Raw genomic sequence first — 20144 nt, forward strand, 5'->3', positions numbered from 1 at the left:
GAACCCAGAGACAACTTACAAGACCTAAAGGCTCTTGGGTGGTAAGAAGGAGCGTGTGCGCAGTTTGTGTGTGTGTGTGTGTGTGTGTGTGTGTGTGTGTGTGTGTGCTGCACTGGTCAAAGGTTTTCCCTCTCTAATGTCCCCGGCTCTGGAACACCAGTAATGACAGGAATCTTTTAACAAAGTAGTGGGATCTATTTATGTTTGGAGTGTACAGGGTCCCAGAATGGGGCAGGGGGCTGGAAGGGGCTGGTCCAGTCTAGCGTTAATGATCTTAAGACACACGAAGTAAACCATGAGGAAGTCAGTACACAGACTCAGCTGTGCTTCCTCTCTGAGGACCACCTTCCTCTTCTAGATCCTCAGAGGATGCAGATTCAAGGAAGACTGACTGGACAGGAGGAAGCGGCAGGGGAGGTGAGGGTCTGGTGCTAGGAACATTGGGAACCCACAGCCCAGCAGGATGCTGGAGTGTGTGTGTGTGTGTGTGTGTGTGTGTGTGTGTGTGTGCGCGCGCGCGCGCGCGCGTGTGTCTACCTAGGCAACTCCAGAGGAGCAAGGGTTGCTCCTCAAGCACAGGCTCCATCCCGGGAGTGAGCAGGCTGAGCCTGGCTCATCTCTATCATCACCTAGTGACTGCAGGGGAATCCGTGACTTCCCAGACCTCACTCTCCCATATTTCCAAGCCCACCCTAACTTCAGACTGTGGGGTGTCAAAGTCATCACCGCGTGAGTTCCAAGCCTCCTTGCCTACATCTTGAGCTGCAGTGAGAACTGTGATATCTGAGGAGAGAGGGGCTCCTATTGCAGCACAGTGCCTAAGAATACAGAAAGCAGAGCCCGGTCCCAGTACTTCAGGATGAGCTGCCAGGTGTCTTGCCTAAGCACAGGTAAGCCAAGAGCCCCCGCCCCCATTTCCCTCATAGCCATAACCAAGGTCACAGCTTGACTCCACCAGGGCTATCTGCATGGCTGTGGAGCACCAAAGGAGTGGATGAAGGAGCCTATCTATAGAACTCTCCTTGCCCATGAAGGTCTGCCATAATATCTGCCTCAGAGATATGCCAGCTTGACCCTCCATGACCTTACACGGGAAGAGAGACAAAAAAGTCTTCACACCGCATAACCTTATGATGCTGGAAAGTACCTAAGTCTCTGGCGGCACAGAGGGGTGTGTGTGTGATCACCTCCATCTGAGGGGTGCAGGAAAAAGTTTGGTCTTCAAGCGGGAATTTACCAGAAAGATGAGGGTAGATGTCCCAGAGAAGGGGATGACATTGCTATGCACGGGGTTTGTGGGTGAGAGGTCACCACTGCTGGGGTGGTTTCTTTTTAAATTTTCCTAGTCAGGCATCGACTGAAATGTGTCTTTCTGACTCTTATGGGACTTCAATTCTTAGTATTTTGTTCTATTTACACTTTAAATTCTACCCACTGTTTTAAAACAAAACCAAAGAAACCACATTTATTCGGTTGTTGTCACGCCCCACCATCTCACTCTACATACTCGGAAATGAATTCAGGAATCTATAGACAGTAGTTTCCTACTATCTCTCCTCCCAGCATCTAGAACAGCGCAAATAATTAGGTTCTAGGTGTATATAGTCGAATGTATGAGTGAGTGAATGAATGAATGAACGAATGAATTAACGAACGAATGAATCTTTTCCAGCTGGTGAGAAAATGAGACTTCCTCCTCCAGCCTTCAGCTTAAGAAACTCAGGCTAAATAAGCCCAGGACAGGGAGCTTGGTAAGAAGGCGGCGGCTTGTGGGGTGGCGGGAGGAGGGGTTCCAGATCACTGCAATTTAATATTAAATGAGTTGGGGGTCCAGGAGTCTCGTGCACTGACTCAGTTCCAGCTCAGGGGTCGTTCAGCTACCAGAGAGCAAAGAGGAGCAGGGTCTCCCTCCAACCCCTTCGAGAGGGCTAGGCCCTTTGGGGCTGGGTCCGAGTGCGTCCTGGGCCGCCAGAGAGTTTGGGGGGCGTTATCTTGCCTGCCTCCCAGCCTCCCTTCCTCCCTTTTCCTCCTCTCTTCTTCGCCTCCGGCCCTTCGGGTCTCTCTAGCTCCCCAGACTAGCGGCCTCGCAGCAACCTAGCAGCCTCCACCCCCTCCAGCAAGGGCGAAATTGCTAAACTTGTAGCAATAATGACCCTGCATTCAGGCGGCCGACTCCCGCTGAACCTCTCCGCGCCCCGGCCCGCCCGGCCTAATCAGAGCGCCCCTCCCTGCTGCCCGCCCAGCCCCCGGCCCCCCCGGCCGCCCCTTCCCCCACACACAAAAAAACGGGGAACAAAACCCCCGCGCATTTCTCCGTCCCTCTGTTGAGCAGACTGCTGCACAAAGCCCCCGCTCTGAGAAGCAATGGGGAGCTGGGGGGGGGGGGACGTCAATCCGACGCGCTGGGGTTTTTGTTCGCACAGGGGACCTCGCCTTCCTACCACACCTTTTGTTCGGGACTCCAATAAAAAGCCATTCTTTCCGCACCTTCCCGGCCCGGAGCCGCCTTTCAGCCAGGCCCGGCCCCACAATGGCGCGGCGCTCAGAGGCCTCCCCATTCACCCGCCTTGGCACGCTCACAATCGGCCGTGTGGCAGCACAGACCTCGCACAGGCATTCTCCGCGAGTGACAAGGAGCCGCATAAAGCCGCGGCCGCCGGGGGAGAAGGGAGGGCGGCCGAGGGGGAGAGCTCGGCCGCGGCGGGGCGCAGCGCAGCGCAGCGCCCCCGGGCGCGCTGGAAGGCCCGATGGTGGCCGAGGAAGGAGCCGCCCAAGGCTGAGCCTGCAGGCGAGCTTTCCGTCTTCCTCGGAGCCCCTCGCGGTGGGGCAGAGTCTCAGCTTGCCCGAGGCAGGTCCCCGCACCAAGCCAGTGCATCTGGGTAAAATGTAGCGGTGGGTGGGGTGGGGTGGGGGATTACAAAGTCCTGGACCTCGGAAGACCCGGAGCCTGCCTCCCTGCAGCCTGTTCGGCCCACAACACTAAAGAGAAATTAATGAACAAAGCGGCGAAGAGACCAAACTTGCAGCCTGGGGCCTGGCTCTGGGGCACCAGGCCGAGATGCCCAGGGTGCTTTTCCTCTCTTTCCGCCCCGTTTAAGGGAGTCCCCCTCCCCATTTCTGGGGGCTAAACCAGTCTGCAGCAAGCCAAACAGTTCAGAAATATTGCACCTTCTTTATTGACTCCTGTAGTGTATGACAGCGGTGTGTACACGGCGTGTGGATATAGTTATATAGAGACATAATGTGCTGAATACAGAATATAAAACAGAAAGGAAACCAACCTGGGACACCTAAGCTGGGCCGCCAGGTCTTGGATTTGCTCAGCTGCCTCCCTTCCCCCAGCTTTCGATCTCACTGGGATGGTGGTGTCCAAGAAGAGTCCCCTGACAATCCAGATCTCCTGGCGGAGTCTGTCTCTGAAGAGAGGCAGTTGGTAAACGAAAATCCACTGTGTTGTGGCGCTCCAGGCTAGAAAACGGGGCTGCGGATCAAGTGGAATTACTCAAGCCTGTTTTTCTCTCCTTCACGCTCTCTCCCCAACTATTTTTCTTTTCTTTTCTTCTTTCTTTCTTCTCTTTTTTTCCCCTGTTTGGTCCGGTTCCCCGATCATACTTCGCGAAGGCCAAGGGAAGGCCGAAGGAGGAAAGCCCTCCTCCCGAGAGCAAGCGACAGCCGGAGTCCCAGCCTCCCGCACTCCCCGCAGAGCCAGGGTGGGGGCCAACCTCTTCCCTGGCACCTGGCCCGCGTTTCTGTCTCAGACAGTCTTGACGACTGGACCAGGGCATCCGTTTCTCCGCTGAGCCCCAGGCCTAGAGTGTGCTGCGACCCCGGCCCCTTGGGGGAGCGTTACGTCCGTATTTTATTTTAACGAGGGGCCCTGGCCCTTGGGTCTGGCCTTTCTCGTGTCTCATTCCCGCGGCGCCAACCTGCGGTAGGACGCCCGCCGCGTGTCCTGCCCGGTCCTTACCAAGCCCTGATGCCCTGCAAGGTCCCCTGTGCACACGCGGCCCCGGCTGCGGCACCCTGGTGCAAGGGTTGAGCGCCGCCGCCGCTGCCAAAGCCTCCCAGGTTGCTCACGTTCACAAAGGAGCCGCCGCCGGTGGCGCTGCAGGCGGGCTGCATGGCGGTGGTCGCTGCGGAGGCCCCGCCGCCGCCCCCGCCTGTCGGGTAGGCGCAGCCGTAGCTCCCGCTGTAGGCCGCGGCTGCGGCGGCTGCTGCAGCAGCCGCTGCGGCGGCGGCGGCCGAGTTCCCGTAGCCGTAGGCGGGGAAGCTGTTGTAGGAATAGGCGCCGGCGCCCACGCCGTAGGGCGAGCCATAGGCCTGCGCGCTGGGCGTGACGCACGGCTTGCCGTCCCGCACCAGCACCGGCACCGCCACGCGGCGAGGCGGCGGCGGCGGCGCGTGCGTCCCCAGCTCCAGGGACTTGTCCTGCCGCTGTCTCTTGCACTTGTACCTGCGATTCTGGAACCAGATTTTCACCTGCGTGGACGTGAGCTTCAGGCTGCTGGCGAGGTGCTCGCGCTCGGGCGCCGACAGGTACCGCTGCTGCTTGAACCTGCGCTCCAGCTCGAAGACTTGAGCTTGCGAGAAGAGCACCCGCGGCTTCCGGCGGCTGCGCGGCTTCGGCCTCTCGCCGTCCTCGCTCGCCTTACAGTCTCCCGTCGCTTCTAGAGACTTCTTCAGCTGGCAGCTTTCTGCGGGGGTGGGGGGGGGGGAAGCAAGACATCAGCCGGGTTCTGGCTCCCTGTAGAGCTGCCCAACGCCCGGAAGCACAGAGCGCCCCGTAAAAATGCTTAGATTTGGGGAAAGTTCATGATTCCTGGTGCTCAAGGGCCCTGCGTCGGGCCGAGCTCCTCTCGGGGAGGCATGTTCGGTGGGGAGTAGTTAGCTTGCATTTATTAAAACTTGAGCGTCTGCGAGAAAAGAGATTAAGTGTGCGGCTGGACGTCCTAATGACTGTTTTCACGATGAAAGCTTGCGTCTGCGTTAGCAACGACAATATTTGCAAACTCGTTTGCCTACCGCTCACCACGGATATCTGAAGGTGTGAAACGTGTGGGTATTGGGGACCCACAGCCGGGATGCATGGGTTGATTGCAAAGTTTTTTTCTGTTCGGAAATATCTAAGTGTAAGGCGTATGCGCAACTCAAGAATTGACTTTTTTCTTATCAAAACTACTGAGAATGTGTGTGTAACAATATTTGTACATTACCTTACAGAGGAAAAAAGTTGGATGGACCTATGTAGACAGTTTCCTGTCAGTTTTAGGCCTGGCGAAGTGTCAGAGAAAAGGCCTTGGTTTCAGCCACATTAAACCTCCACTTGGAGAAGAGATTCTTTGATTCTGTCTACCTTTCAGACATTTCCTGGGGGCTTACTCAATTATCAGATTTTCCTAACACTCAGGTCTGCTGAGCGTCCGGAATCCTCGGCTAAATTCTGTACTTTACCTACTCTATTCGACTTGCGGCCTGAGACACAAAGCGAACACTAGGATTCTTTTTATTATTATTATTATTATTATTATTATTATTATTATTATTATTATTAATTATTATTTTAAGGCCTTCACCTCAAGGGCATGAGTGGTGAGGGTCACCTGGGCTGGATCGCACGATTACACATAAACCATCCCCTCTCCTTCGCGGAGTGCTGTGGGTGTGAGAACGCTGAGCTCCAAGCTCACAAGTAAGGTGATGCTTATCAACGTTCCTTGTCTTCAAGGACTCTAAAAACACGACCTGCTTGAACTGCCTTTCTGGAAAGCCGGGGTGACTGCCCTGGCCCCACCCTGAACTCAATTCATGTTAGAAGAAAGGCAGAAAAATGGCCAGACCACTGACTCCTTTTTCGAGAGCACACACACACACACACGCACACGCACACGCGCACGCACACACACACACACACACACACACACACACACACACGCACGCACACGAAGATGTTAGGCTGGGCCCATCACTTATCGCTTATCCGAACTAGGGCTGCAATAATCACTTTCCCTTCCCCCGGGGCTGCTCCCGCTCCCTGCTCCGGGGAAGAGCAGTTGTCACCATCACCTCCTTTCCGCCTTTCCCCTAGCTGCATCTCAGGTGCCCGTGCTTTGCAGAGCTGTCCTTGAACCTGGCATAGGCATGACCCTAGCCAAACGCGAAAGGGGCGGGTGGCCATGCTGGCAGCGTTTGTGGGTTGTTTATGGGCGCTGAGCCATTGCCCCAGGTGTAGGGACGCGCTTCCTTCCCCCCTACTCACTTTGACTCCGTTCTCTCACAACCTCCTCCTCTTGTTCCTTGGGCCTGCTGCAGGAGTCTCGAAGGACTGTATGGACATAGCTCTGCGGACAGAGACCTGAATCTCCGTGGCCCTCGGCAGCAGCTAGTGAGTTCAAATAGGACAGTTTCTCTCCCTCTTCTTCCTCGTCCTCCTCCCCTGCATCGGAAAATTGTGTCCCTTCAGCCGCCGCCAGCATACAGGGAGCCGAGTGAAAGTGCTGCTCCAACTCCGCCTGCAAGTGAGCTCCGTGGAAGTGTTGCTGCTGCTCCAGATTCAAAATGTCTTTGACTGAGAAAGGGGTGGAGGTGACCGGGCTTGGTAACATCATCAGGGCCACTTAATTGTCCAGTCCAAATACTCAATAAATCCCGGCGGGGGCGGGGAGGCAGTGCGGCGGCTCCAGCTCTTCCTCTGGACTCCGCGGTGCTGCGGAGTCGAGCTTTTGACAGACGCGGTCCTTCTCCAGTCTAAATCGCCTCCATTGGCCGGGACCTGGGGGTCTGGGTTTTGTTACAGCCACTGCAAGGACTGGGGCCGGGGCGGTGAAGCCTCTGTCCCGGGGCCTTGCGTCACGTCGAGGGGCGGGGTCGGCATCCTGGCCTCCTTCCTAATTGGTTCTGGCGTAGGTGGGCCACGCCCTCCGCGTCCACCCCTGTGGGATGTTGCTGCGCTACCAGAAATAGACCGGGACTAGAATGGGTCTTGAGGTCCAAGTCGCTGTGGGAGAGGCTGCGCTGGACCGGGTGTCCGAATCACCGGTTCCCGTCCCACCTAGCCGCACCCGCCCGACCAGGGGCAGTTCTGAGAGGCTCACTGTCCATGAACCGACAAGGTCCTAGAAGGATGACACAGATTCCAGCTGCTTCGGGGCGGGAAAACTTCCTGGCCAGAAATACCACCGGACGATGGATTCCTCAGGAGACGAATGCTGTATCTGTGGAAGTATGAGCCACGTGTCAAATTCCACCTTGTCTTTGCTCTAGCTGTTCTCACCACGTGGAGTGCCTTTTCCGCCCTCATTTCCACGAGTGCAAGGCTGTTCTCCGAGGCTCTGCTCAAATACCACGTCCTCCAAGGAAGCGCGGCCAGATCGCCTAGCCCGGAAGTCCTCTTCCTCAGAACTTGCTCCGTTAGTAATGACACTTGTCACCCTCCCCACCTAGTGCTATGGCTGTATGTGTCCTCCTGATTGTCAAGTTAGATTGTGAGTCCCTGAGGGCAGGGTCCAGGTCGTATTTGCCCTCGCGGCCCTTGCAGACAAGATGATGGAGTTCTCCCTTGTGTCCAGCGGCTCTTGCTTCGAATCTTGGCCTGAGTCAATATTTGGTCTCCTCGGTTTCCTCGTCTACATAAAGGCACCGAATTCCCTCTTCTAGGGTAATTGCTCTAGATAATAGGGCTAACCAGGCCGGAAGCATAGTGCAGGTCTAGGAATGCTAAGGGCTCAGAACGTGTAACTATCTGCGTCAGAGTTCAGAACGGCGCTTGCTGACTCTGCATTGATTCTGACCTGGCTGGAGTGCCACCGCACACACTGGGTGGCTTTATGAGAGCAGGGATTGTGAGAGCAGGATCTGGTCTCAGAAGCGACGTAACCCAGCTGTGGCTGCAGTTCTTTCCGCCCTCTGAAGTCCGGAGCCTGAGTATAGGCCTCAACTTTCAGACGCGCCTTGTTTCTTTACCTGCTGGCTTTCTGGCGCTCTTTCTGAGATGGTGGTTGCATTCCGCGGGGAGAATCTATGTAGTCTCAGACTCTGAAAACTGCCTGGTGGGGACCACCTTCTGGCATTCACCTGCCTATAAGCTTAGCCCTCTGAATAGCAGCGGCCACCGTTGTGAGGATAACAGCAAAACGCGTGGGCAGCACGCCTCGGAAATAACAAACAAGGAGCGGCTCTGGTTTCGCGGTGGGGTTCCTCACCAGACCGCCCCTGGCATTTATTTGCTCCCCCCCATCCCCCGCCCCAGTAGAACCGCACAGTTGGAGAGTCTGGCCTCAACTGGAAAGGACGGCTGGAAGGCACGGGGACTGAGGACGACGCCCTAGGAAACGGGTAGACGCGGCACGTAGAGGGATTATATGGAGAGCGGCCTTGCGGAACCCCGGGACGCAGAAGGAGTTGGTGCCCAAGGCCCTGGAAAGAAAGGGTTGGGAGGAGGGGGAGGCGGGGCTCTTCGGGGGGAGAGCGGAAATGCTGCGGGGCGGGGGGGGGGGGGGGCTGCGCCCCGGGCCACCGGGAAAGCTGGGACCGTGCTCCCTCCACGTGCCCTGGGGGAGATGGGGAAAAATCATCTGTGGGTAGGCTCGCTCTCCTCGAAACCATTCCTCCGTCGCAGGAGCCTCTTCGCTGTAAGACTTGAGACTGTTGACGCCTCAGGCGGGGGCCCCGGTGGCTACGGAAGGCGAATCTGCCCAGGGAAGAATGCGCCTGGTCTTGCTGCGGATCCGGAGCGCAGAGGTCCCGAGCGAGGTGGGGTGAGTGCGAGGCCCTGCAGGGTCCGGGACTTGGAGGGGACGTGCTCGTCCCAGCGGGCAGGCAGAGGACTAGAAGGAACCCGCGCTACAGTCTCAGTCCCCCACCCAGCCGCCAACCTCAGGGCAAAACCGTCGCGGAGAAACGCTTCTGTCCCCTTCTGCTCTCATTCCCCCCCCCCCTTTTTTTAGCTTTCAAGATTTGGACAGAAGAAAAGATAAAAGCTATTTGCTTCCATCGGGAGCGCGTATTTCTTCTTGCTCGTTTTTTTGCTTCCTAGCGGCGCTTCGCCCTCACCTAAACCTTGCCCCAGAAACGGGTCTTAGACCCGTAGCTGAGTGAAGGCCCCCCAATCCAACAACGCCTGCAGCTCAGTGACACACCCACACACCTGCTGCGGGCGGGAAGGCCCGCTCAGGCCTCTTCTCTCTGCCCGCGCAGATGGCCGTCTGCTCCCCACCTGCAGGAGCACGTGGCGGGGTCTCCAAATCCCGCTGCCTCCACCACTTGGTCAGGTACCCTCCAAACACACCTGGACGGCTCTCTTGAGGGCCCCGGCCAAGTTGCTCCGCAGCAGGCTGGGGCAGGATTCCGCTTGGGGGGACTCTGTGGGGAGCCTGGTGAACGTGCCAGCACCTGGAATCTATGGCCTAACCTGCTCTTGCATCCCTGTCCCCGCACACCGCGGATCCAGAGACTTCCACCCACCCCTTGATTTTTAGGATTGGCCTTTGATTTTTGCCCAGAGCAGAGGTTCTGGTCATCTCCAACTTCCCTTTCCAAATTGTTTAGTCTTGGCTTATACTGGTTTCAAAGTAGCAGGTTCCCACTCAGGCCAATCGCATCCAGGTGGCCTCCTTTTCCCGCGCCCGCAGCGGGCACCCGAAAAGACTACCCGTCTGTGGGCCGCCAGCTGTCGGGCAGGAAAACCCCGGTGCTGGAGTCCCCTCCCCTCTCCGCTGCTGCTTGTCGGGGCACAGAATCTAGTTCCATTCGGTATCCAGTTACTAGTACATTCAGGGGCATTTGCATTCTCTTGTCTGAAAAGATCTTAGAAATCTTGGATCCTTGCTCAATTAACAATAGGTTTTCGTATCAGACAGTTTAGCCAATTACTGTCAGATAGAGTAAATATGACCCTGCAGCTTGGCTTTGTTTTAGTCCTCACTGTCTGCCCAGGTTCACCTCCATCACCTTGTACCTATCACAAGCCCCTCCCATCGATATTTGATTACAGATCTTGCTGAAGTGGTGGCAAATTCCCTGGGGGAGGGGAGGTTGCTTTATAGACGTGCATATATAATAAATAAAATTATAGCGGTTAAAGAGCCTTGTGTTAACCATTACAGTAGTTGCATTACCGAGGGAAAAATGTGATAATTTTTTAAAGCTTTGTTTGTGTTATACTCTAACAAAGCTACTCACTTCCTACACATATAAAATCCGCAGATAGTCAATAGTTTTTGTTCCATCTGACACTATTTGTCTCGTTGAACAGAGCTATTCAATTATGGAACCGGGGTCTCGTTGACCCGTTTTTTAAATTTCAATCTAGCACTACAGTGATTTTTCTATTCAACTATGAAAAAATAATGTTGCTGTAAACTCAGCTGGCCTGATGTATGAAATTTTAGCTGGGTTTTTAATCATTTTGACTGCTGTCCTAGAAATTTCAATTTAATGATTCATACACACAAAGAAAGAAAAGAAACGAGAAAGGACTTCATTTTTAGCAGTGCCACTAAATGGACTTTTGTTGGCGGCAGTAATGGTGTGTGCTATATCTGGTTTTGATTTTTAGTTTAGAGGTGTTAGAAAGCTGTCCCCAAATTCCTGAGCAGACTAGTGTTCACTGCATTTTAATGATGAGAAGGGTGAATGCACTACCTGATTTGAGTTATGAATCTGGTCTTTAACGGCTGAGCGTTTGTATAATTTTAAGGAAATGCCAACCTTGTTGCTTAGTTCTAGAAAGCGTTAAACTTACCTACCTTCTTGAGTGTGTGTGTTTCCGTGGTGAACTGATGTTGTGAGAGGGATTTTTAAGCGGACTGTGAGCACATACTTTGTTTTGCACATGTGGGCAATTTTTCTAGATTTTGTTTGGAATTAAATTTCTAAACAGCTCATCATTTCTCTTCCCTGAGAGAAAAAATCATTCCAAATCCAGCAAATTGTGTGGTCTGTGGTATAAATTACAGGCCATCTCTGAGAGTTTCGATTTCTCAGGGTGAAGAGTTTTCACTCGTATCTTCTCAGATCTGACCCCACTCCAACACTTTGAAGATAAAAATGTAAATTGAGATCTCCTCACCAAAGCCAGTTCCTTTAATGCCAATACCACACTGAAGTCTGAGGACTAAACTTTGTGGAAAGAAACTCAATATTTTCTTCAAACGAAAATGTCTAAACCAAAGGGTGCTTTATGCATTGATTTGTATTGATGTGTGTGCTATTTGAAAATGCAGTGAGCAGTTTGAACTAGAGGATTTAACTGGAATTCGGAATGCATTCCGTAGGGTTTTTTTTTTTTAACTTCTGTAGCAAATTTCAACGTCTACAGACCTTCTAAAATATAATCTAACTTCAGAAAGGCTCTTTAAGTCTCTGGCGAACTAATTCGCCAAACTAGAGCGACTCTCTTGCCGGTTCTCGCGGTTCGCTGAGCAGACAAGGAGAGGAGCGAGAACAGAGGCCATCGCCTTCGGAGCAGCAGATCGTTCTCGCGCCTTCCTCCAACTACCCTCTCAGCCTTGCCAACTCTCAACCGCAAGCCCACTTCTAGGGACCTTGGCCTCCTGGAGTTACCTAAAAACTTGTTCCCCAGTCTCCCTAGGGTCACTTAGGGAGAATAACTTCAAACGGTTTGAGGAGGAAAAATACCTTTCCCATTGCAAGAAAGCGTAGCTGGTTTAAATCTCTCCCGTGTGTTTTTCATTTGGTTCTTTCTGCGTGGGGGCCTGGAGCTCCGACTGCGGTCCGCACTTAGAGGGCCAGCGGTTCCCGAGGTCTGCCATCGGAGACAAGAGTCTCTGGAAACCCTGGCCGCTGGCTTCTGAAACTGCAGGAGCCCCCAGGCTCACCACTCCGCTCCCCAAAGCCGTCCAGATTTTCTCCTCAGTGCGCCGGGATGGGCGGTGCGTGGGGCAGTGAAATGTGGGCTTTGCCCGGAATTGGACAGAAAATAGGAGTTGAAGAGCGTCGAGGCCCCAGATAGGCGCAGTGACCAGTGACCCGGGAGGCCCACAGCCACAAGATCAGAGGCGTGATGCGCCCCAGAAGCCAGGTTCAGGCTACAACCCCAGGCCTCAGGACACCGCATCTTCGCCCACGCCGAGGTTTCCGGTCAAGGCCAAGGACTTGGGGGTTCCAGGCTGCCGACCTGAAGGTGATGGGGACTTACTTGGTCCAGTTTGCTCGCTGGCACTGCCTCTTCTGAGCCCCCGAGCCTTGTTTCAGCGAACTGCGGGCTTTCACCGACGCCGCCTCTCTGCAGCTTCGGGACCCTAACAAGCCCGAGCCTTGAAGACCTCTCAGGCATCGTTGAGCTTGCCTCTAGGACCTCCATCTTCTCACTCCTGAGGAGGGGATCTTCACACCGGTTCGGTCACCCAGAGGTCCCCCGGAACTCCAGAGTCCGGGACTGTAGAACTCCCCAGGACCTTCCTGCTGGCAGTCTTCCCTGCAGCCCCAGCTTCCCTCCCGGCTGGAGGCCACACTTTCCCACCGCGGTGCAGCTTTTTCTCTGGGTCCTTTCCCTTCTCCACTCGCCCTTTCCCCCTCCCCCCTCCTCCCACTTCTTTCTCCCACATTTCCTCCCCCCATATATCCAGCTTCCAGCTTCCTTTAGAATTCTTCTCTACTCCTTCCCACCTGTGGGTTTCCCGTCTTCTCACCTCCTCCCCTTTTATTTCACACTCTCCCATCTTAGCTTGGAAGCTGTTTGTTTTGTTTTTGTTTTAAAATCTTGGTCCCCACCGGTGTTCGATTGGAAAAAAAAAACAAAAACAAAAAAAACTAGGCTTCAAATCAGTTGTGTTCAAGTGGGGTGGACCCAGCTGAGCAAAGCCCCATTCATGAGCTGCTTCCCAAATCCCAGCTCTGTGCCCGGGCCTGCTCAGGAAAATGCCCAAGCATCTTTGGTCAAATGAAAGGGATCCTATTCCCTGCCCTGCTCCATCTCGAAGATGTCCCTTACATCCCACCCCCCACCCTTGTCCCCCTAGTAGCGGGGGTAGGGGTGGGGGAGGGGCTTGCAGCGGGGGGGGGGGGGAGCGACGTGGTGTGCAGATTCCAGGTGGCAGGCTGGGTTGCCCCTCCTTGTGGAAATCCCCTCCAGGCTGATCGTGAGGAGCCCGCATTTCCTTCTATTGTGGCTGTCCAGAGAAGCCCGTGTTGGGGTGAGCCTGAGGCCCCCCACTTCAAGCATCCCTTAAGAGTAGATGGGGCCTCCAAGACAAGCACCGTGGCTCCACATCTCACACAGGTGAAGCATATCGACCTTCCCCCTCTTTACTGAAAGCACCATTTATAGGCTGGGGATTGTGTAGCCTTGAGATCACCCCAGCTAGAAGATGTATCCAGGACTTCTTTGAATTTCTGGGGCAAAATCTGGGAAAGAATAGAGGGTTCTTCATTGTCCTCACTCCAGCCAGCCTTGTAAGGATTGAGTACTTAGTAACTCAGGTCCTATGTCCCCATCACTGTAGCCCCCTATCCTTCTAAGCTGAGTGTTGTGGGGGCCTTAGGGAGCCACTGAGTCACTGGCCTCTTGAGGGACCCTAGACCTTGAGGATTTCTTCCTGTCTTTAGTTGCATGGCAGACAGCTGGCCACCCTCCAATCAACCCTTTCACCTTTAATCTGTGACTGTGAGATTTATGACAGCTGGATCACTCTGAGAAACAGATGCGTGCAGACTTGATTGTGCTTCTACTTACTTATCTGCATAAAAACAGAAGTGCTTTCCTATGCTGCCATGATGTACCCGGGGATATATGCCGGGATGAAGGCACGTGGGGGTTTTTCATGAATGTAGACCACATTAAAGCCTTGCTCATCCACAGTGAATGGTCATTACATCAGGCAACACTCCATCTGAATTCTCCTCCTCCTCCCTAACACCTCAAAATAATGAAGATTCACTGGTAAATGACATGAGATCAAGAGAGAAATGTTTATATGATCTAAGTGAAAACTAGCCTCCATGAATGGATATTCTCCTTTCATACACAGTTTATGGGATCCTTACATTAGTCTTGTTCAAAGTGTCCCCAGAAGGACCTGTCTGAGCTGTAGCCAGAGAAGGAATAGATTTTTATTGCTAGAATTGTAAATGACACTGTGTGCATTCTTGAAAGTAATAAAACTACTTGAAACTTCTGCTCCATATAGCATGACCTTGCATTTGCGTATTCCAGAAGGTGGCCTGTGTATATGAATATATATGAACACACACACACACACACACACACACACACACACACACACACACGCCCTAACAGTGAATGAACATGTGTGGGCATGAATGTTTTTGCACCTCTCACAACTGGCAAGCCCACAAACACATATGTGGCCTGGATGCATAATAATTTCCTGAGCTAGCTTGTGCATAGGTAGACCCTCTTGACTCCCTGCATAGAGATTCCCCCAAAGAAAAGAGGCATCTCTGTCCAAGGGTGGGGTCCAGGAAAAACTCAACTTTCTCTGAGTTATAACCTTATCTCATACCTCTGCCCTGGACTGGAGCACTGCCCTTGGAGTCCACCAGATCTAGGTGTGGAGTAGAGCCCTGTCTGTGTTATAACCTTGTGACCTTAACCCAGCTTTTCAACCTCACCAAGCAGCAACTTTCTCGATAGCTCAAAAGATAATAATGGGGGCTGGAGACATGACTCAGAAGTTAAGAACTCTTGCTTCTCTTACAGAGGACCTGGGTTCAATTCCCAGCAGCTACATGGCAGCTCACAGCTGTCTGTAATTCCAGTTCCAGTGAAGATCTGTTGCCCTCTTCTGACCTCTGTGGACACAAGACAACCACATGGTGCACATACATTCATGCCAGTAAACACTCATAAAATAAAAATATATAAATCTTTAAAAGAAGATACAGTGGTGTGGACTTTATAGACATGCAGTAAGGATTAAAAAAATGATGTAAGGTCGGGGGTGGGGGTGGGGGTGGGGGAGCAGGGGGTCGGGTGGGGTGGTGGCAGCTCACACCTTTAGTCCCAGCACTGGCAGAGGCAAGTGGATCTCTGAGTTCGAGGCCAGCCTGGTCTACAGAGCAAGTTCACAGGGCAGCCTTGTTGTAGAGAAACGCTGTCTTCAAAACAAAACAAAAACAAAGAAAATACCCAAAAGAATCTGTGATCCCAGCACTGGGGACTGGAGGAGGATAGGGAATCAGGAGTTCAAATCCAACCTCAACCACATAGTGCGTTACCGGCCAGCCTGTCTCTAAAACAAATGCATAAACAATTCAGAGAAACATTAGAAACGTTTTTGTGGTAGTATCTGGCTGAGGACTGTTAGGTTGCTGGACACAGGCAGGGAAATGGGGAACTGGTCCTGGTCTGAGTTTGGAGCAGGATTCCCAGAGCCCTCCAGGCCCTCTGTTTTCTGACCTGGGTGGGGGTGAGGGAGCAGGAATTGTTCTCTTAATCTTTAGGAAATAACCTGCAGAGTCACCAACAGCCTTCTCTTGGCCCCCACCCCCTCTCCCCATTCTCACCCCCACCCAGCCCCAGAGAACTCCAAACTTAACCAAGCTTCCTGCTCCCACGAATGCATCATTTTCAGCTGCTGTAAACAAATCTCTAAAGTCTCATGTCATTGTTATCATGTTTAGATAAAGATCTGGCCAATTAGTGTCCTTACTGGAATGCAAATAAATCATCTGCCCTGGACCCACCCTGGAGGTGGGCATCTCCCTGGTAGCTTTTTCTTCCTTCCCTCCTGGTTTTGGGCAAGAACACCTCATCTCTTTGACCATCTCTGAGCCTGTTGATGACCACCGCTGGAAAATGATAGTAAGAATAGAAATAATCCAGCAGACACCCACAGCAGCAGCAATCCCACCAGTGACCATATGCATAATACAGCTACTGTTCACGGCTTCCTACAAGTACCATATGGCTCCGTGGTTAAGCGCCTGCCTTCCCCTTCTCTCATTGCTCAGATAAACTAGCAGGCCCTGACTGAGCCACTTCCACAGTCTGGGAGACTGAAATGGTTCCTGGGTATGAGTACTGTAGAAGGGTACCAATGCTGCTGTAAACCCATTCTGTGTCCGCCATTGCTGCTTTTGCTTCTTCCAATAATTCTCATCTTCTTCTTGGGATTCCTACTTGGCTGCTCACGGCCGGTTCCTTCCAGCCTTCCTGTCTGCCTGGGTGGAGGTTCACAGCCCCCAAGAGGAATGTGCTTGGGTGGTAGGGTTGACTGCAGGCTGACTTCAAAATAAACACCCCTTGGGATGGGGTGGGCAGGTCCCCCTCCAGCCTCCTCCTCTCTTCCCAGCCATACACCTCCTCCCAAGCCCAGCTACTTCCTTTTCCCGCTTTCCCCCCATCTCCTGGTACAGGTCTGCCTTCCGAACCTCTTACCTACCACGGAGTTAATAGTAACCATCATAAGCTTCCTGTCCATGAACAAGGGTTTAGTAACATTCTTTTCCCATCACCACAACATACCTGTAGATGAATATCATAGCCACCCCTTCTCCCGCATTTTGGAGACGTGGAAACCCATGCCTGAAGATGTGAAATCGATTGTCCAAGGGAACAGGCTAAGGACGGGTGCAAGGTTTCCCAGGCAAACGCGGCTCCACATCTTGGTAAGCTGGAAAACAGTTCTTGCACCAGGTGGGACTCCAGCACCTGGCGAACACAGCCACCCTGCTCAGGGAGAGCTTTCCCACACCGGGGCCCTTGGGATTAATTTGTGCTCTAAACGCCCCTTCATGCCCGACTCTGGCGTTCTAGTTCTGGAATGTTGTCTGAAGCCTCCATGCTACTGCCTGGCGGCCTGAGCCTCCAGAGGCAACGGAAGCTGTCTCTGGGAACAGGACTAAGGGCTGTTTGAGCTCCCCTCTTTCCTGTCTGGACCGCTCAGGCCGCTCTGCCGGTGCTCTATTCATGAAGTAGCAACTTCCGTTACATTGGACACCAAACCCCTCAGGCGGGCATGTCAGGGATTCTCTGGGGCTAGGCTCTGGACCCTCACATCGGAATCTGTGCTACTGGGATACTTGGGGGATGCAGAGTCATGGGTTCAAACCTGTCTTCACTTGTTCTCTGGTCTCTTTACCCTCTCAGCTCGGCTGTTCTTCCTGAACCTGGAGATCCTCAAAACACCTTCCAGGTTGCCCCAGGATTCAAGATTACCCCTGTGATGCAATTAGAACGGTACCTGGCACGATCAATTTTCAATAAATGTTCGTTTATTGTTATTAACCCAGGGACGAGTGCAGACCGATTTTTCCGTTTCTGGGTGTAAGCTCTGGACCTCTGCGCGCATCGCGCACGGAGGGGACCCTGTGGCGCCCTTGAGCGTTTCTGACGTTTTTGAAAGGGCGAGTTAACCCGGTTGTGCTGTGCTTAGAGCCAGCTCCGGGGCTTACATTAACGCAAGCGGCGACCTCAGTGTGTGCGTCTGTCCCTAGCTGCGTGCGTGCCGCGGCCTGTGCGTGTCAGGAGTCCAGGCAGCGTTGACGCGCTTGTGGGGACCTCATCTGCGTTGGGTTTAGATTTTGCCTGTGACAAGAAACTCTTGTTCACCTGACTGACGGATGCATGGTGTCCACGCTGTGTACACAAAACCCGGGCGAGGCTGGAGTCCCGGGTGCTCGGCCTGTGGCTCATCGAACGATTTGCGCTATTAATGGTTATTTTATTTATATCGTTAGAATTGTCCCCCCGGGTCTGTTTACACCAACGTCTGGCCGGCTCGGCCGCAGTGTTTGGACAGGGGATTACACTAATGGATGGCGAGCTGGGAGGAGAGGAGCAGGCGCTGCTGGAAACCGGGCTCCTGGACTCGGGGTGGGCCTGGGCAGGGGTGGAAGGGCAGAACTCTCCCGGGCTTGGCCTCTGACCTTGCAGGGGAAGGAAACCTGTCTGCCTGCGATAGATAGATAGGGCTGGAGACTCCTGCTCCCGGGCCCCTATCCCTCGGCTCCAAAGGCCGATTCCAAACTCCAGGTCGCCCCGCGTGGGTAAGCACACTGCCACAAATAAACAAGAGCTACCAGGAGGCCGGGCACTTTGATGGGCTTCCCTCTTTTGGAGACTAGCTTAGGGGTTAGGCCTCTGAATCCGGATTATGGCCGAGCTCTGGGCGCCTGGCGGCGTGCGGGGTTCGAGCTGTCTTTAAAGAACGGCTGTGGAGAGAGCTCGAAGCTCCTCAAGTCTGGAAGATCTAAGATACAACGCCCACTGCGTGGTGTGCGGCGAAACACAGCCTGAGCATCGACCTGGGGGTGGGACAAGGACTGGTGTCCAGGGCCAAAGGAGGGTTTCCCGGGTGTCCCCAGCCTTCAGTTTGAGAAGATCCGGGTCCAGAAGCCCTGGCTTAGGGACCAAGCATCTTTGTTATAGGGCTAGGATCTGATGTGCAGAAAGAGCTAACATTTAGTCAGCATTACCGCGTGTCATTCTCTAGTATTCTGTAAGGTTGGGCTCTGGCCAGCACTCACAGAAGAGGAAACAGTAAAGTGGCCTTCCATCAGATAGTACGTGGCAGGGCCAGAACTAAACACAGGACTGCCTGCAGAACTAGAGAGGTGCTAATCAGTGTTTAGAACACTCATTTGTGATCTCAGCTGAGCTACGGGACTCTCTCTCCTTAGAGTGCACTGGGCACATGAATCCTGGGGCTTCAGGAAGGCTTATCTACAGATCTCTGATCAATAAGTTTTTCTTTACAGGTTATACAAAGGACATTTGATGTAATCAGTTCGTTTTGAACACAGGCTGAGAAGGTGGTACTTTTACAACTGTCCATTCTTGAAGCTCAGGGCGTTAAAATCGCCGCTGGAGATCACACACAGCTGGTTTCGGGGTTTTGAACTCCAGAGTCTTCCTGGGTACCACTTCTGCTGTGTCTAAGGTCCTGAAGTTCTACATTCCTTCTCTATTGGCTCCCTCTCCCGCCTCCTGCTGGGTTGGTCAGGGCCTGCCCTGCGGGATCTTGTTGGGGGGAGGCTCTCTGAGAGGTACCTGTTGGGGGCCAGCAGAGTCGCCCTGTGCCCTGCGCACTGCGCTGCCAGGACGCACGCTCCGGTAAACCGTTTATCTAAAGACAACTTCTGTTTCTCGTTCCCTGTCTGGAGTTGCCCTGCAGCCAGCGATGAAAAATGTGCCCTTTCCCGAGACTCTGGCGCTGGTGATTTATGTGGGAACCGTCTCAGGCCGCCGAGGCCTGGGCTGCTCTGCCCAGGCCTCAGGGGTGGAGGGCGCGGGCGGGCAAGGAAGAGAACCTGGTTCCCTCGCCCTTCCAGCACCCGCTTTTACGGCGCCCCCTTCCACCTCAACCCCCAGAACATTTTACAGCCGCTCCCGCAGGAAGCTGAGCGCTTTATCGCGGTCAAGTAAACACCATTATCCCAGGTCCATTAACACGGAGATTTTGGCGATGTAAATAGACCTCTAGAGGGAGAAAAGCAGCCCCCGAGAACTCCCTTGTAAAATGGTGACGGTTCCTAAAGATTTATGGCTGATGTTTGCAACCCCGTTCCGCGCCCCCCCCCCCCCCCCCCGCAACCTTCTAAGAAATCCCAATCTTAGCCAGAACTAGAAGATGGGGCACCCCCCCCCCCCACTTCGCTCCTAGCCTAGAAATCTCGCCCCAGGGTGTCAGCAGGACTAGGGTGGGGAGTCCTCAGAAGTGCTGACCTCGTCATTAATTTTCTCTAAGTCACGAGCCCAGGAATGCTGATTCCTTTCCGGCTGCGGATGCGTAGATAAACTCTCAGCTGGGAGCTGCCAGGGTGGATGATGGCCCGCACACACCGCCCCCGCTCCCCCTGCCCCTGCTCAGGGGCCAGGATGCTTGTGTTCCAGGCCTCTTCCTCATTTGTAAACTGGTTAGGGCTTTCAGCAAGTCCTTAGGAGGCTGTAAAGCATGTGGGACTTGTCATTGGTGGGCACTGCCAAAGTCGGCTGTGACCTAGGGCAGGCATCTGGCCAGCTTGGACGGCCTCGCTCCTTTGCCTTTCTGTTCAAAAGGATATGCCCACCCTATTCACTCCGGTGTCAGCCAACACATGTGAAATCAAGTAAGGATGGTGATGCTGGCGCAGGCTGAGTGGAGACCTTTGTCCTCTCTCAACTTTCCTTTTCGGATGGGTGTCGAGTGACTTGTTCCAGGCAGTTTCTGTTCATCTAGAGTGTG

The 20144-nt window shown here is 53.6% G+C and overlaps 1 protein-coding gene across 1 annotated transcript; it reads right to left on the reverse strand.

The window, feature by feature from the left end:
- Window positions 1-3963: 3963 nt before the first annotated feature.
- Nkx2-3 (NK2 homeobox 3) lies at window positions 3964-6605 on the reverse strand. The gene is made up of 2 exons (XM_059246485.1): window positions 6257-6605; window positions 3964-4694 (listed from the first exon to the last, which is right to left on the reverse strand). Exons 1-2 carry the CDS (start codon window positions 6603-6605, stop codon window positions 3964-3966), a joined length of 1080 nt encoding a protein of 359 aa, XP_059102468.1.
- Between the last annotated feature and the right edge of the window lie 13539 nt (window positions 6606-20144).

This window comes from Peromyscus eremicus, chromosome 1, assembly GCF_949786415.1.
Source record: "Peromyscus eremicus chromosome 1, PerEre_H2_v1, whole genome shotgun sequence".
Lineage (NCBI taxonomy): Eukaryota > Metazoa > Chordata > Mammalia > Rodentia > Cricetidae > Peromyscus > Peromyscus eremicus.